The sequence below is a fragment of the Dipodomys ordii genome, unplaced genomic scaffold (assembly GCF_000151885.1).
Source record: "Dipodomys ordii isolate 6190 unplaced genomic scaffold, Dord_2.0 Scaffold131, whole genome shotgun sequence".
Classification (NCBI taxonomy): Eukaryota; Metazoa; Chordata; class Mammalia; order Rodentia; family Heteromyidae; genus Dipodomys; species Dipodomys ordii.
This window is the reverse complement of record NW_012267347.1, coordinates 2,040,655-2,056,816: the sequence shown is the minus strand read 5'-3', so window position 1 is coordinate 2,056,816 and position 16,162 is coordinate 2,040,655. Positions and strand designations below refer to the sequence as shown.

General features: G+C 46.6%; 1 protein-coding gene across 1 annotated transcript; it reads left to right on the top strand.

Moving 5' to 3' along the window:
• Positions 1-3,256: 3,256 nt before the first annotated feature.
• Positions 3,257-14,835, top strand: Slamf8 (SLAM family member 8). Its single transcript, XM_013030537.1, has 5 exons — positions 3,257-3,411; positions 6,355-6,675; positions 10,995-11,300; positions 11,381-11,488; positions 13,564-14,835. The coding sequence occupies exons 1-5, from the start codon at positions 3,261-3,263 to the stop codon at positions 13,626-13,628; spliced, it is 951 nt and encodes a 316-aa protein (XP_012885991.1). The 5' UTR covers positions 3,257-3,260; the 3' UTR covers positions 13,629-14,835.
• Positions 14,836-16,162: the final 1,327 nt, after the last annotated feature.

Sequence of the window (16,162 nt, the reverse complement as noted above, 5' to 3'; positions counted from 1 at the left end):
GCTCTCTTAATTAAGGAATGCAGGGAGTGGCCCCTTTGAACTCACCTGCTAATTTACTCTAGCACACTCCCCCCTGTGGCTGGGTAATTAATGTGGTGTGAACCAGTGATTAGCAGTGGTGGGGAGAATCTGCCTGTAGCTGCCTTAACCCTTCCCTGTACCTGGGAAGAAGCCTGGCTGTCTTCAGCTCATCTTTTTTCAGTGGTTCTTCAGGCTGGCTAAATAAATTTCTTCTCTTTGGGCAGGTGAGATATGTTCCATTCCTTATCAAACCTCCTCCTCCTCCCCCTCAGCTTCCAAGGTGAGAGAGGGTTAAAGGACCACTAGGAACAACCAATTTTGCTAAGAAAAATAATGACCATGAGTGCTTGCCTAGCATGCATGAAGTCCCGGGTTTGATTCCCCAGTACTACATACACAGAAAAAGCCAGAAGTGGCACTGTGGCTCAAGTGGTAGTGTGCTAGCCTTGAGCAAAAGAAGCTCAGGGACAGTGCCTAGGCCCTAAATTCAAGCCCCAAGGCTGGCAGAAAATAATAATAATAATGACTGTCCATTGTCCCTTCAGAAGGAATTCAGAATCTGGTCCATGCTGGCCCTAGTCCCAAGCCCTCACAGGCCCAAGTCTGGATACTCCAGAATCATTCCATCCAAGTTGGCAGATGCTTACAGGGTATCTCCTCATGGAGAGCCTGTCCTCAGAAATGGACAGGATACAGAAATAAACAGGGCATGGTCCCTGCCTTCAAGGGCCTAGAAGACTAGGAGAAGAGATGAAGCAGGATACTGCTCTGTCTCAAACACACCTTTATCCTCATCCACATGGCTGCCCCCTCTTCCCTGTGTCTTGCTCCTTAATAAAACAATGGCTCACAGTGTTTTGAGGACTTCATATACAGCAGACCTATTGCAAACCCTAAGAGGCGTTAGATTGGCATCCCTTGTTATGAATTCCCATTCGTCTGGTGAGCACACTGCAACGTAAGAATGACTTCACTTGTGATTTTACAGCCAAGCTCTGCTCCCCGCTCTAACTCAGGAGCTGGAGTTCTTAACTGCTCCCATCATCCGTTTGCTCCGCTCCAACACCAGCCCTTCCACAAAGCCTACCCTAGCCTCCCACACTCCCAGGCGGGGGCAGGACTCTTCCCCTCTAGCTCCCATAGCATCCCCTGCACACTTCTGGCATTGTTCTCACCACACTGATCGTAATTATTGGGTTACATATCCCATCCTCTCCTCTAAACTTCAAATTCCTTGAGGGCAGGGACTAAGCCTTTCATGTCTGTGTCCCCAGCACCTGGCACCTAAGTAGATGCTCAATAAATGCCTGATGAATGGGTGACAGAATTGACAATAGAGTCATAAATAATTCCCCTCTCCCAGCCTCTCTATCCTACAACCAGGCAGCTTCCAAGTTCTTCCAGGCCTTCCGCTCTGCCCCATTTCTCTCTACTCCAGATCTTTCCTTCCTGGTCCGAGCCTTTGTCCTTTTTCCCAGGACTGTCACAGCAGCTGGTCTCCAGGCTTTCCTACATTGTCTTTCTCTGCCAACCTTCCCTACATGCTATCCTCTCATCAGGAAGTCACCCCCAGACCAAAACAGGATCCAGGAAGTGCTTCTTAAAACTCTCTCAAAGTCCACCTGCTGCACATTCCCCTGGAGCAAAGTGCTGGTTAGAACTAAGATTCCTGAGACCAGCCCCATCCACAAAGCCAATATCCCTGGGAACCCAACCCAAGGATTTAACAACCATATGAGCAACTGGTCTCCAGAATATCTCAACCCAGTATTCAAGGTCTCCATGATCTGAACCCAATCCTACCATTGCCCTGTTGGCCCTCATCTCCCCCTACCTACCAACAGCCTATTTTCCTACCACCATGACTGCACATTCTGCTTTCCCCTCATGTTTAGGGCCCACCAAGCACCTATGGCCTGCTCCTTTCTCCCTAATCTAAACCATGTCCAGTGTCACCTGCTCAGAAGGCATTCCCTGTCCAGATCCACAGAGACCTCTTCCCTACCCCCTCCTGCAGTGTGAACTACATGTGTAACCTGTGTAGAATCAAAGGCACTTGTCTACAGGCAGCCCCAGCATCGCTGCTTCTGCATGTTGGTTATGAGCACCTGGAAGGCAGGAGCTCTAGTCCCAAACTTCTGCTTCCCACCATGCCATCTGCATACATCTTGGCTGAGTCCAAAGCATGATGTTGTTTGACTAACAGGTCAAAGGCTTCCCAGGACCAGACTCAACCATCCTCACTCAAGATAGCCAGGAATCTTCCTCAAGAACAACATCTTTTCTCACATAAGCAACCAGGTAAGTAAAAGTGAGAAGAGAAACAGAGTGAAAAGAGGGTATGTGTGGCAAACGTGAAGCACATCCTACCTCAACAAAGTGTTGGAGCTCACCTTGCCTTTAACTTCTCCCACTTCCAACAAGGCTACCAGAAGACCTGTCTGAGAACAATCACAGAGACTACACAGAAAAAAACAGGCAATCGTGTCTAGCACTCATCCATTCATTTAACAGATATTCATTAAACATCTATCATGCACCCAGCACTGAAGAGAACACAGAAACAGACACTATCCATCACCGTCTAACCAGCGAACATCAGAAAACTGCCATTGTGATATGCTGAGGGCAATGAGAGAAGAATCTGTACACACAAAGGAACAGAACGGGAGCAGTTCTCACTCCCCTTGAGATCCGGAAGTGTTGAATGACAACCTGGCTGGGCACAAAGCTGAGCCAGGTCTGCAAGGATAAATGGAACCCCATTCATGCCTGGTGGAGGAACAAGTAACGTAGGTGATTCTGAAAAGAGATCATTCTGGATGAGACAACCAGAAAGCAGAGTAGGTATACCAAAGCCTCACGTGCTGAGCTGAGAGTTCAGTCTTTATCCCAAGAGCAACAGGAAGCCAAGAGAGAACTCTCCAGCAGAGGAGAAGTGATTTGGTCAGCACTGCAACTCAGAAGGCTTTCTGTGGCTATAGGGAAGACCGGACAGAACTGGGCAGGGCTGGATGCAGTGAGGCCTGGTGACAGTGATCGAGCAGCACGTGGGCTGTGTAGGTGTGCATATCACTATGCATCGTCCAGCCATGTGCACAGGAAAGAGTCTGACTTACAAGAATCTGCTCTCAAAACCCCAGCAAGGTCCAGGGAAGCCTGCTGCCAACTTCCACTTTACTGTGGATGTTTTCACTTTCGGGGTATCTTGTTCTGAGTCAAGATTCCTCCTTCCTAATATGGGACTTTCCAGAAGAAGACCACAGCTGTTCCCGTGCATCCGCCTTGGCCCTGAAATGTTCTGGAGTTGGGTTGTCAAGGGAGTTTGCCTGCATCTCTGGAGGAAGAAAATGGCCATGTGGTCTCTCTGGCATCTGCTTCTCTGGGAAGGTAAGTGGGGGAGGTGGACAACCTATCCTCAGAGTGCTGAAGGCCCCTTTCAGACCCCTGAGCAGCCCTACCTACCACTACCACCAAGCCAAATGAGAACCCAGGAGCTCGGGGGGAGAAGAGGAGAGTGAAGCAAGTTTTGGGGCAACATTTCAAGCTAGTGGATACAACGCGGGACGTGAGAATACTGGATGGGAGGAGGTTGCAGCACTAGAAGCATCTATGCCCCAAGTCATGTGGCCCAGGAAAATTAGAAACAAACCAGGAGCACTCCTGATCCGGAGAGAAAGTTGGGAGGCTGTGGCATTGGTAGCACGTGGGAATTCTACCTATAGTCTGGGTAGAGAAGAGGAAGGCCTGGAGAGCGGGAGCAGGACTCCTTATGATCTAAGAAGTGTGCTCTCGGCAGTCTGTGGGAACACTAGGGTCCCTCTTTGCAGCCTGTGCAAGGGGAGGGTGGATATTAAGTAGGAAGGAGAAATTAAAGCAGGTTTCAGTATGGTTCCTATGGACTTGAGAATGGCTGACAACAACGAGACGTTGAAATGGCTGAGCTAAGGGGCCTCTTCTTCACTGGGCAAATCCTGCCATCTGATGCCTGACTTTCCCTCTCTATCAACAAGTGTCAGCCCCTGCAAGCTGAGGGATGGGAGTCACATGATACATAGCAAAGGCCACAATGCTACTGTTTCTATCAGAGACACACCTGTTGTTTTGCCCATCATCCCTGCCTGAGCTTCTGGCCCTGGGGGTTCTAAAAGCCCTTCAGGTTTCTTCAGCATTTCTAAATGTGTGTGGGAAGTGACACTTTATAGTTGTTAAAAGATCCTTAAAACCTTTTAAGTCATTGGATATGTACTTGGAATTAGACACTGAACATGTGGACTTTTTGAAAAAATAATTATTGCTTTTTCTGCACACTAAACAGATGATCTCACCATAGGGATATTGGACAATATCCCTAGCCCTTAAATAATTTTAGGTTCTTTGGGGCAAGAGATGAGTAAATATGATCCAATACAGGCCCCATGTTTTACAGGCAAGACCACTGAAGCTTAGGGAAGGAAGATAATACACTGAATGTAACACAACTGATTTATGTGAACACCAGGGCGGACTAGAACATAGGTCTCGACTGGCATCCAGTGCAATTCTCTCTACATGCTCTGTCTGCATTTTGTATTAACACCGGCTCTGAAGCCATGTCTAGGCGAGATGGAAATGTCTGGGGCTAGAGAGGTTATGTGAGATGGATGAGGGATTGGAGCTATTGTTGCCAGTTCAGTGCCCATCCTTAACCCAGTTCCCAACAATGAGGCCCATGACGTGTCAGCCTTTCTTCTGCACTATTCCTCATGTCTGCTGCAGTGTCAGGCCCAGGGTCAGTCCTCAGCAAATTCAGCACAATTTAGAGTTTCTCCTGTAGCCTGATCCTAAACAGGGTGGACACTGGGAGTACAAGGATGAAATAAACTGTTGTTGGCCTGGAAGAGCTCATGATCTTATGGGAGGTGCTGACTCAGAAGCAGATACTAATAGCATAACAATAGGCATGGTGCTGGAGCCTGGCTACTATGGGGAGTACAGAAAGAGTTGTAACCTGGGGTGAGAGATAGGGGAGGTTGGAGGAAGCAGGGAAATTTCAAGAATGGGAAGAAATCAGCCAGGGAAGGAATCAGGAGGGTATTCCAAGCAGAGATATCTTCTTCACATCTCAAACTCAAATCAATCCCCCTAGAAATCAAGCATCCCCCTGTGCATTTCCCCCCAGTTCCAGCTCACAGTGCTGGGACTTTGGGACCAATGGGTCCCAAGGATCTGGGAGCCATCTCTATTCCTTTGCCTCCTGTACTCTCCAGATCTAATCTATTACTAAATCCTTCCAATTAGGATTAGTAATCTCTTGGTTGGTCCCACTTCTCCTGAGGCTCCTTCCCCCCGTCAAGTTTCCATTCCCCCCCCCCCGCCTCTTGGATTAATATAAACAGCCTCAGTCTTGGATGCATTCTCTATACCCCTGACTGGAGTGATCTTCCCAACCATGCATCTAATCATGTCGCTCTACTGCTTAAAGCCCATCCAAGATGCAACTCCCCCCTCCCCCCCCCCCCACCTACCCACTTCCCCCCCCTCCCACCCCACCCCACCCCTACACACCACACCATGCACACACACATTGCTCTAAGGATAAAAGCCCCAAGTCCAATGCAGCTTTTGGGGCTCAGCACAATCTGGCTCCTACAACCTCTGCAGTTTCCTACTCTCCTTGCAGAAAATCACTTTCAGTTCCTACACACACACACTCCCTCCAGGTCCTCCCACTGCTCTTCCCTCTTTCTAAACACTTCCCCATCCCTGCCTCCAGCAGTCATTGCTTGGCCAGGTTGATTCCCGCTCCTTCCATTCTCAGCTCCTCAAGGCTAAGTGAAAATCCCTATCACCTTACCTGTGTTTTCCTAGTCCTAGGACCAACTCATTTTCCTGTCACAATACTTAACGTACTTTGTGTCTGGGCCTGTCAGTACTGAGGCTTGAACTCAGAGCCTCAATAGCTCACTTGACTATTTCACTCAAGGCTGGCACTCTGCCACCTTGAAAATAAGAGACTTGAGGATATATCTGCCCTTTCTGGCATTGAACCTAAATCCCCAGATCTCAACTCCCTGAGTAGCTAGGATTGAAGACATGATCCACCCGTGCCCCCATTAACATACTCTTTACTTGCTTGCTTCAGTGTCTGGCTTCCTATCTGACAAACATAAATAGACTACAATGAAATTCTCTTCCTACTTGTTTTATCCCCAATACCTAGACTCAACTTAAGTATAGAGAGTGTGGGTGGAGGGGCCTTTATCCACTCCAGGGCAGCTCAGGGGCCTGAGAGAGAGAGAGAGAGAGAAGCAGCATTCACTGGTAGGCTGACCAGGGTCTTTGTCCTTCCAGCACTTATTCAAGTTATTTGTGCTCAAGTGCTGAGCAAGGTGGGGGGTTCTGTGCTGCTGGTGGTAGAGCACCCGCCCAATTTTCAAGTTCGTGAAGCCATCTGGCGATCTCTGTGGCCTTCGGAGGAGCTCCTGGCCACGTTCTTCAGGGGCTCCCTGGAGACTCTGTACCACTCCCGCTTCCTGGGCCGAGCTCAGCTACACAGTAACCTCAGCCTGGAACTTGGGCCCCTGGAGTCTGGAGACAGCGGCAACTTCTCTGTGCTGATGGTGGACACAGGAGGCCGGGCCTGGACCCAAACCCTGCAACTCAAGGTGTACGGTGAGTGTGGGTGACATTGGCGTCCTGACCCTCTCCTTCTACAAAGCATCCGAAATCATGAGTCACGGCACCTGGGGAGAGGTGAGTTCCAGAAAACTTTGGTCTCTGATCATGTTGCTAACTCAGGGAACAGCTGCTCCCTGGCAATCGCACCGAAGAAAACTCCCCGGATACTTCCACATGAGCGCCTGCCTGGGGCAGCTGAGCTTCGCCATTCCACTGTCCTTATCTGAACTCCACTCGATCTGTTCTTGGCTTAGCAGCCTCAGACTCAATTCTTAGCCTCCCTGACCTTCAACCTTCTCATTTGTAAAGTAAGCATTATGATATTCCCGTGGATAGTGACCATGAAGGTGAAATGCAATGATACTAAGCTCTCTCCTATCCATTTATTCCATAATCCATAGATTATGTTATGCAATCATTTTCTGTACAACTAAATAGGAAAGTGTTACCTATTTAACATTGCCACTAAACGCAAGGCTCTGAGTTCAAACCCCAGCAACACCAAAAAAATTTTTAGTTTTATTATTAAGTAGTTGTACAACGAGGTGACAATTCCATATGTCAGGTTATGTAGAACAATCCATCTTCACCAATGTCAACCCTTCCATCACTCTCTCCCATTTTTCCCACTCCCATCCTAACCCTCCAACTACAGAGTTCAACGTTTGCATAATCTTCCATGGACACAATGGCTACATTTGTTCACCTCTTCCCTCCTTTTGGGCACCTTCCCTTTGTGGTCCTTACCCCAGCCCCAGCATGTATTTTATTTCCTAGTTTTAAAAAAACCACTTCTAATTAAAATATAAATTACAACATAACAGTTTCTATTTGTAAATTAGAGTCAACTTTTACTATAATTATACCACAATTTTGGGTGTGTATTTCTCTTTAGTTTGGTTGTTGGGGGGGTTGTTTGTTTGTTTTTGTTTTTAGGGGTTTTTTTGGTCATGGGGCTTGAACTCTGGGCCTAGGCGCTGTCCCCCAGCTCTTCAGCTCAAGGTTAGCGCTCTACCACTTGAGCCACAGCACCACTTCCGGTTTTCTGAGTGGTTTATTGGAGATAAGAGTCTCACAGCCTTTCCTGCCTGGGCTGGCTTTGAATCACAATCCTCAGATCTCAGTCTCCTGAGTAGCTAGGATTACAAGCATGAGCCACTACACTCCGCTACGTGTGTACTACACCTACACCTAGCTAGGCATGAGCCACTATGCCCGGCCAAGGTTGTTGGGGTTCTTGTGTGTGTGGTTGTTGGTGCTGCTACTGTTGTTTGAGTGCTAGAGATTGACAATAGAGCTTGTACTTGCTGAGTATGGACTGTACCACTGATCTATACTCTCAGCCCTGCATTTCTTTTTATTTTTGAATTATTTTGTTTTTAATTTTATTATCTTTAAGTAGTTGGACAAATTCAATGTGTCCATTTATGAGGATAATGCACCTTGATTAAGGATATGCCTTCTATCAATGTCTCTCTACCTAGCCCCTCAAGTTATCTGGTTCTATTTTCATATCTGTGCATTGAATGTAGCCCTGTTTTTGTTAAAAGAGGTGGTTTATTTTTAGAGACATTTTAAGTAGATGCTATCCCTGGATTCACTGTCATTCATCATTATAAAACAAAGTATCTCAAAACTTAAGAGCTAGCCAGGCACTGGTGCCTCACACCTGTATTCCTAGCTACTCAGAAGGCGGAGATCTGAGGATCACGGTTAAAGACAGCCCAGGCAGGAAAGGCCATGAGACTCCAATTAACCACCAGAAAACTGGAAGTGGCACGGTGGCTAAAGTGATAGCGTACTCGCTTTGAGCTGAAAAGCTCAGAGACAGCACCCAGGCCCAAAGTTCAAGTCCTACAACTAACCAAAAAAAAGCAAAATAAACAAAACTTAAGAGCTAAAAACCAACTGCTTTTATTTTTCATGTTCTTCTGGGTTGGCAGGACCCCATTAAGCAGATTTTCTGCTTCACTTGATCTTCCAGGGTGGTCTCTGCTGCTGCTTTTATCCCTTGCAGCTGGAATAGCTGAGTTATCCGGGAGCAGAGTGGGCTTTGTTCTGCAACAAACCCTCCTTCACTGCCCCATTCCACTCCGCCACCGCCCCCTTCCATTCCTCCACTGTCTCTACACATTTCTGCTAGTCAAAAAAAAAAAAAAAAAAAAGCCAGGCACCAATGGCTCACATCTGTAATCCTAGCTACTCAGGAGGCTGAGATCTGAGGATCGTGGTTCAAAGCCAGCCTGGGCAGAAAAGTCCGTGAGACTCTGATCTCCAATAAACCACTAGAAAACTGGAAGTGGCGCTGTGGCTCAAGAGGTAGAGTTCTTCCCTTGAGCTTAGAGCACAGGGCACAGGGACAGCATCCAGGCCCAGAGTTCAAACCCCATGACAGATTTAAAAAAAAATGTCTTTTAGTCTCATTCATCTCTCTAATGGCTTAGGGAAGAGATGAGAGGGATTACTAAACCACAATTTCAGTGGAAATAGTGGACCAAAATATGAATAGAATAAAGAAGAAAAATCAAAATGGATAGTAGGTCCCAGTGCTGATGGCTCACACCTATAATCCTAGCTACTCAGGAGGTTGAGATCTGAGGATCATAGTTCAAAGCCTACCCAGGAAGGAAAAGCCATGAGACTTCTATCTTCAATTAACCACCAAAAAGCCAAACATGGAGCTGTGGTTCAAATGATACTGTGCCAGCCTTGAGCAAAAAAACTAAGGTCCTTAGTTCAAGCCCCAGTACTGGTATAAAACACACACACACACACACACACACACACACACACACACACACACACACACACGATATCAATCAATCAAGAATGGAAAGTAGGGATAGCAACTGAAAAAAGGAAGCAGAGGAAAGGAAGGCTATAAGCAAACCAGAGAGGCATCTTGAACTCTCAGAGACAGTTATCAGGCCTCCCTGGGGGGAGCCATTCACAGTACAGATGTGCAATGAGAGGATGCCCTCCTGGATACACAAAGCCCTGAGCCAGGCTGCACATCTTGGCAAGCAGAATGCTGGCTGGATTTCAGCACACACACCCCACCCCACCCCAACCCTCTAGCCTGATGCCCTTGTACAGTGACTAACCCCCACAACCATGGAAGCTCTACAGCCCCTCCCCCCTTGTGATTCTCAGCTGCTGCATGTGTTAAATGAGGACATTGAATGTGACAATACACACAGCACCCACACCGCTAAGCTCTAAAATGCCTTGTTCTCAGTATCTGAATTACAGATTTTAAGGAAATTGCTGTTTTATTGCTTCCAAATACATAGCGTGATTAGAACTAATTGCAGGAAGCTGCCAAGCAGCCATCCTTAGGAGCTCTGCTTTGACAATAGATAAGAATGATGTGAATTAGCAGATCAGTTACGAGACATGTCGATGGGTGTTTCTACTGCGCCTGATCGTGTTTGGAAGCCGAGTGTCCTCCTAAGTGGTGTAAATATCCCCCCTGTAATCTTTGTTTATACTATTAGTATGCCCAGCAAATCATTTCCTTTTTCATATCACAAATCCCTCCAGACTGAGCTGGCATTAAGGAGGTTTTACTCTGCTTGACTCTGGAATGCTGTCAGACACTGAGCACTCCCGTTGACATTGTAATGCTCTCCCACTGGCCCCATTGCCACAGAGATTCAGATTTACTCATCAATCTCTATAGCAATGAGGAAGGCACTGCTTAGGGCACCAGGACACCAATTTGCTCAGTGGCCTAGGTATTGAACACCTATTTTCTGACACTAGGCTGCTAAGGTTATTGAGATAACAAAAAGAGCCACTCCCTCTGAGCTCCTTAAAAGCATATTGTCCTGTGCCCTTCTCATTATTCTTTTTTAGCTATTCATAGTCATTTGTCAGGATCTGTCTTTCTTACTAAACTATAAACTCCAAATCCCCAGGGATGTGTTTTCTTGCCTGAATTAATAAGTGTTTGTTATCTCTTGTTGACTGCTTAGAAAGCTAAAAGCCATTCCTGAAATAACAGGGAAAATTTCACAATTTAGACTTTAATGACTTTAATATGTCCAAGCTGGGTCTTGAAGATTACATAGGAGCTCTTTAGGAGGACAGAGAGAGAAATCATTTATGTGTGCCAATGAACTACAAAGAAGCATGAAAGATCTGAAACAGCATCACATGCTTAGGAGAGTTGCAAATTAATGAGTGTCGGAAGGAGGAGACACTGGAGGGAATCAGTTCACAAAGGGTTTGGATATTGACCTAAGACTCAGCTTCTGTCTGGTGGGCCCAACATCCTTGTAATGACTATCTGCTCTGCTGTTCTTACCCAGATGCAGTACCAAGGCCCACAGTTCAGGTGTTCGTTGCTGTAACAGGGGATACTCAGCCCTCTAACATCTGCCAGGTCTTCCTGTCCTGCTTGGGTCCCAACATCAGTGACTTAACCTATAGCTGGCGACGAGAAGGGACAATGGACCTTGATGTTGAACCACACAGCCTCTTCACAGAGGGACAGGTGCTAAGTATTTCGGTAGGACTGAGAGACAAGGATGTGGCTTATTCCTGTATCATCTCCAACCCTGTCAGCTGGGGTGTGGCCACAGTCACCCCTTGGAAGAGCTGCAACCATGAGACAGGTATGCCAGGGGCCAGGGATCAATGATGGAGGGAGGGTGAAGCATTGGGTCCACCCCTGACCCAACCCTTCTGTGTCCAGCACCAGGGAAGACCTCCTACAAGGATGTGCTCCTGGTGGTGGTACCAGTCTCGCTGCTCCTGATCCTGGTTGGTCTCTTCTCAGTATGGCACTGTGGCCCCTGCTCAGGTAAGAGGAATCCAGCAGGTGCAAGAGATGGGGAAGGAGGTAAATCTGCTGGGTAGGAAGCTTGGGTTGAACCTTCTTCCATGTTTATGTTAGGCTCCAGATGACCTATTCCCTTCACCTCTCCTGCCTTGTCTCTTGGCCCTCTTCATCTCATTCGTTGTTCAAGTAGACTGAACTGTGTAAAGTTTTCTTTCAACGCTCTACAAATGACATACTCTCCTACACATCTTTGGGCCTTTGCACATTCTATTCCATCTGACTGGGAGTTTCCTCTCAATTCCCCTTTTCTATTTGGCTTAAATCTTCAAAGTTAGCCTGCTCCAGGAAGCCTCCTCCATATACCCACAGCTAGGTGCAGATTTTCTTTAATTTCAGTTGTTTATCCTGATCACAGAGCTAATGACACTCCCTAGCAAAGGCTAGGCCACCATGGGGCATTACCAGTGGTGCCTAGAACTCAATGATCCATAAAATATGACTAGGATTGATAAATATGTATTGAGAAAAAGTACCAGGGACTCACAACCTCTCCTTGCCTACCATTCTTAGAAAGTGTCTCTCTGAGAGAAGTCCCTTCCCTGGACAATGCCTGGCAGTGCCACCTTTTAAGAAAAAAGGGGGGGATGGGGGAATCTGAGATCAGGCAACAACACTGAGTCCTGCACCCAGCTTAGCTTTCTCTCTGCTTCCAGATGCTCTGTCCCTGAAAAATGGACTGGACTGACCTAGGCTCTGTGGCTGCTTTTACATCCAACTGTTTGAGCTTGCTGGTCCCTGGATCAGCAAAGAAGAAGCACTGAGAGCTCACTACAGTGAATGTGTCCTGGAAAGCCAGCATCTTGGCACATCCACTAAGCATGGAGGCAAAGAGTGCATGATTGCTGATATTCTTCCCAGGGGACAGGGAGAGCTGGTGGCAGCTTAGACTGCACTCCTCCTACAGGCTCTGTCTACAGGCATAGCATCTGGCCCTAGCCCTTTGCCCCTGAGAGTCTCCAGTATTTATTTACAGAAAGAAGATAGATTCCAAGAAAAGAACAGCTATTTGTTTGTTTGTTTGTTTATTTATTTTGCCAGTCCTGGGGCTTGAACTCACGGCCTGGGCTCTATCCCGGAGCCTCTCTGTGCTGAAGGCTAGCACTGTATCACTTGAACCACAGAGCCACTTTTGGCCTTTCCTGTTTATATGGTACTGAGGAATCGAACCCAAGGCTTCATTCATGCTAGGCAAACACTCTATCACTAAGCCACATTCCCAGCCCAAGAACAGCTCCTTAAAATCAACCTTATTAGCCGGGTGCCAGTGGCTCATACCTATAATCCTAGCTACTCACTCAGGAGGCTGAGATCTGAGAATCACAGTTCAAAGTCAGCCCAGGCAAGAAAATCCTGAGCAGGCCTTGAGTTCAAAGCCTGTGACCAACAACAACAACAAACCTTTATTAAGGTAAACGTTACACACTGTATAATGCATCTATTTATAAAGTGCACACCTCAATAACTTTTAGCATATTTACAGAGTTGTACATCCAATACCACAACCAACTTTAAAACATTCCTATTGCCCACTTAAAAAAAATACCTCCCAAATCCTCCCATGCCTCCCACAACCCTGGACAACCACTGATCACTTTTAATCACTACACATTTGTCTACTCTGGATATTTTGTACCAATGGTCTCAGACTATATGTTTCAAGGTTCATAAAAGAGTAGTTTTGGCCCCTGAGAAGGGACAGAGAGGACCCAACCACCTGGGATAGTGGAAAGGATCTACACACAAGGGATCACATGCTGGACTTAATTCTGCCATGTGGCTTCTGATTACTTACCAGGCCCATCACAGCCCTCTCTATACCTTCTGTAAGCCATATATATAGCACAGGAAGACATTAGAAAGAACTCCTCTTTTTAAAGAATCTCCTCTCCCATCCCACCCCCAGATTTTGGAGGATAAGGAGAGATGTTCCTTTGCCTGAGCTTACTGCATTAGCACACATAGATTCAGCGGCCAGACCAAGAATGCCAAAATGCTAAACACTGAAAAGGTAACTCCTGGCACTTTGTCATTACCAGGGAAAAGGAAGACAGATGTCTGCACTAATGAAGTGGCTCCTGAGACAGAGAACCCTGTTGTGTAGGATGTGCCATGAAGAACTACACAAGCTGAGACCTGGATCATGGAGAGCTTCCCTGCCCCGACGCTTGATGCTCTGGGACATGGCTAGTGCCTGGAAACTTCCAGTCCTGCCTCTCAGGATCAAACTGGACAGCCAGCATACTGGGAGGACAGACAGCACCTGAACAAACTCGGCCCTTCCTTGGCTGTCCAGTGGACAGGATGGGCTAATAGGATGCTCCTTGAAAAAACACCCTAGGTTCTCCAGGATCCACAGATTTGAGTATTTGAGACATTTGCTCCTCCACCATACATAAAAGTATTGCCCAACTGGCACCAAGTAATTGCTTCCGGCCTGAATCCTAGTCTCTAAACAACATCAGGTGATGGAACTTCAGAGAAAGTAAATCACCCACGACCAGTGAATCAAAGTATTGTCAAGAAGCAAGGCCTACAATAAATAAAATTCAGAGGTGGGAGACAGGGCCTTATCTTTTGGACCTGAAGGTCTTTGAGGTTATCTGAGTTCATAGCCTCTCAAAGGTAAATGGTAGTTACAGATAACCTAGAATGACTGACATCCCACAGTTGGAATGGAAGCCATTTTCCTGGTAATACTTTGTATATAGACATCTTTGCCATTTCCACTGACCTTGTCACCTCCTGCATGATGTGAGGATGGTATCTGAGGTTTTTCCTTTACTCTCACGCACAGTGACCTGAAAAAGATGACTAAAATATGCCTCTGCCAACAAAAAAACTCTTGTATATCTTCAAGAAAAGCAGCTGAGTTCATGGCAAGTCTTTTTTTTTTTGTCTGAGACTGGGAGAAGAAGCTACTACAAAAGAGGAAAATTATGGAGGGGAAGGGTGCCAAGGTATTTGAGAATCTGCCACATTCATTTTTAGATGCAGAAGAGCCAGCCAAGTGTAAGGAAGAGACAAGACCCCATCACTCAACAGGATCATCAAGGTCATTTTGACACATGGGACAGAAAAGATTATTGTGGCCATCTTTAGAAAATGCATTCTGCCATTGACTGATTCTGGTTGAAAACAAGTCTAAGCTATTATTGCCACTGGAGGGGGAAAAAAGCTTGATGAGTGAAATTTACCCTTAAGAACAAGTGACTAATTAGGTTCACAGTTATTCCCACCCAATGTAACCAGGTTGTATTCCGGGGCCTCACTCAAGTCTCAATAATAAAGACGTTCTTAATAAAACAGCAGTAGATTTTGGGTATGTTGACAGGTGGCTTCAGTCCCTCCACCTAGGATGTCAATCCTGCTATAGGACCTTCCCTCTTTCCCCCCCTGCCTGGAGAGTCACTTCACCTTGGACAAATAACTTGCAGAATTGAATTCCAGATTCACATCACCACTGCTCCTAGATTTCCTCTCCGGGCTCCCTTGAGAGTTCTTTGTTGGTCCTTGGTTTAACTCATGCTTATCCCTCTTCTGTGTCCACTTCTTTCCTATCACCTTCCCCTGCCAAGTTTACCTGCACAGCATATATGCCCACTCAGCCTAGCAGCTTGTGCTGCCCTGACCTGCCACCTAGAGGCATTCCTCATGCCAGATCACTGAAGTACGCAAAACTGGCCTAGCCCTAAAAATGATAGGAGAAAGAAGCCCAAGGTCTAGCAATAAGTTTTGGTGATTCTATAAAGAAACAAAAAGCATGCACCACTGCCCCTTTCTTCCCTTCGTGTCTAATCTCTCCTCTGAATGGAGGCTACAGTGTTCCCCTGCACACGGTGACTCTTGACAACTTTGTATAGACAGTGGTTGGTTTTGCTGTGAGTTGCCTCTGAACAGGCCCATACTGCACAAATCAACTGATATTCCCATCCCCAGCGACTCACTTGTCAACTAGGAGACTTACTAGCTTGCTACTGAACATTACAAAATGCTCCTGTAACACCAATAATTGTGCTAATAAGCATTGAGATTAGTGCCTTAAAAGTTTTGTCATCATGCATGGGTTAGATTTATGGCAGACCTGTCCCTGTGGGCTTTTCATAGTGTCCCTTGCCAGAGCAAACTGTGGTCCTGAACCATTGCCTGGCCTCTGCCTGTGGGCTACTGGCATGGAAAGGGGTTGCATAAAGGAAAAGAACAGAAAAAGAAAAAAATGTGAATGAAAAGTTATGTCATCACAGATATAAACTGCGGGTTCTGCATATTCTGAGAGGAACAGCAAAGCTCTGGCCTTCATGGAGTTTATGAGCGAGGTCATGTAAATAAGGTATTAAGTCTATGTTCAGTGCTGATAGGTTCTGTTGAGAAAGGGCTGGGGAAGAAGTGTTTGAAGAGAGGGTTCATCTTAAATAAAGTGATTGGAAGACACTTTCTAAAGAGGTGACATTGGAACCAGGGCCCAGGAAAATGAATGAGTGAGCCATGCAGTGACCAAGAGTCCTTCACATGGAGAGGCCAGAAAATGCAAAGGCCCTAAGCAGGAGCAGGGTCAAAGAATAAAGACCAGGATGGAGGGTCCAAGCAAGGGGAGGGTGAAGAGATGAAGATACAGACCAATGTCCTAGGCCTGTAGCA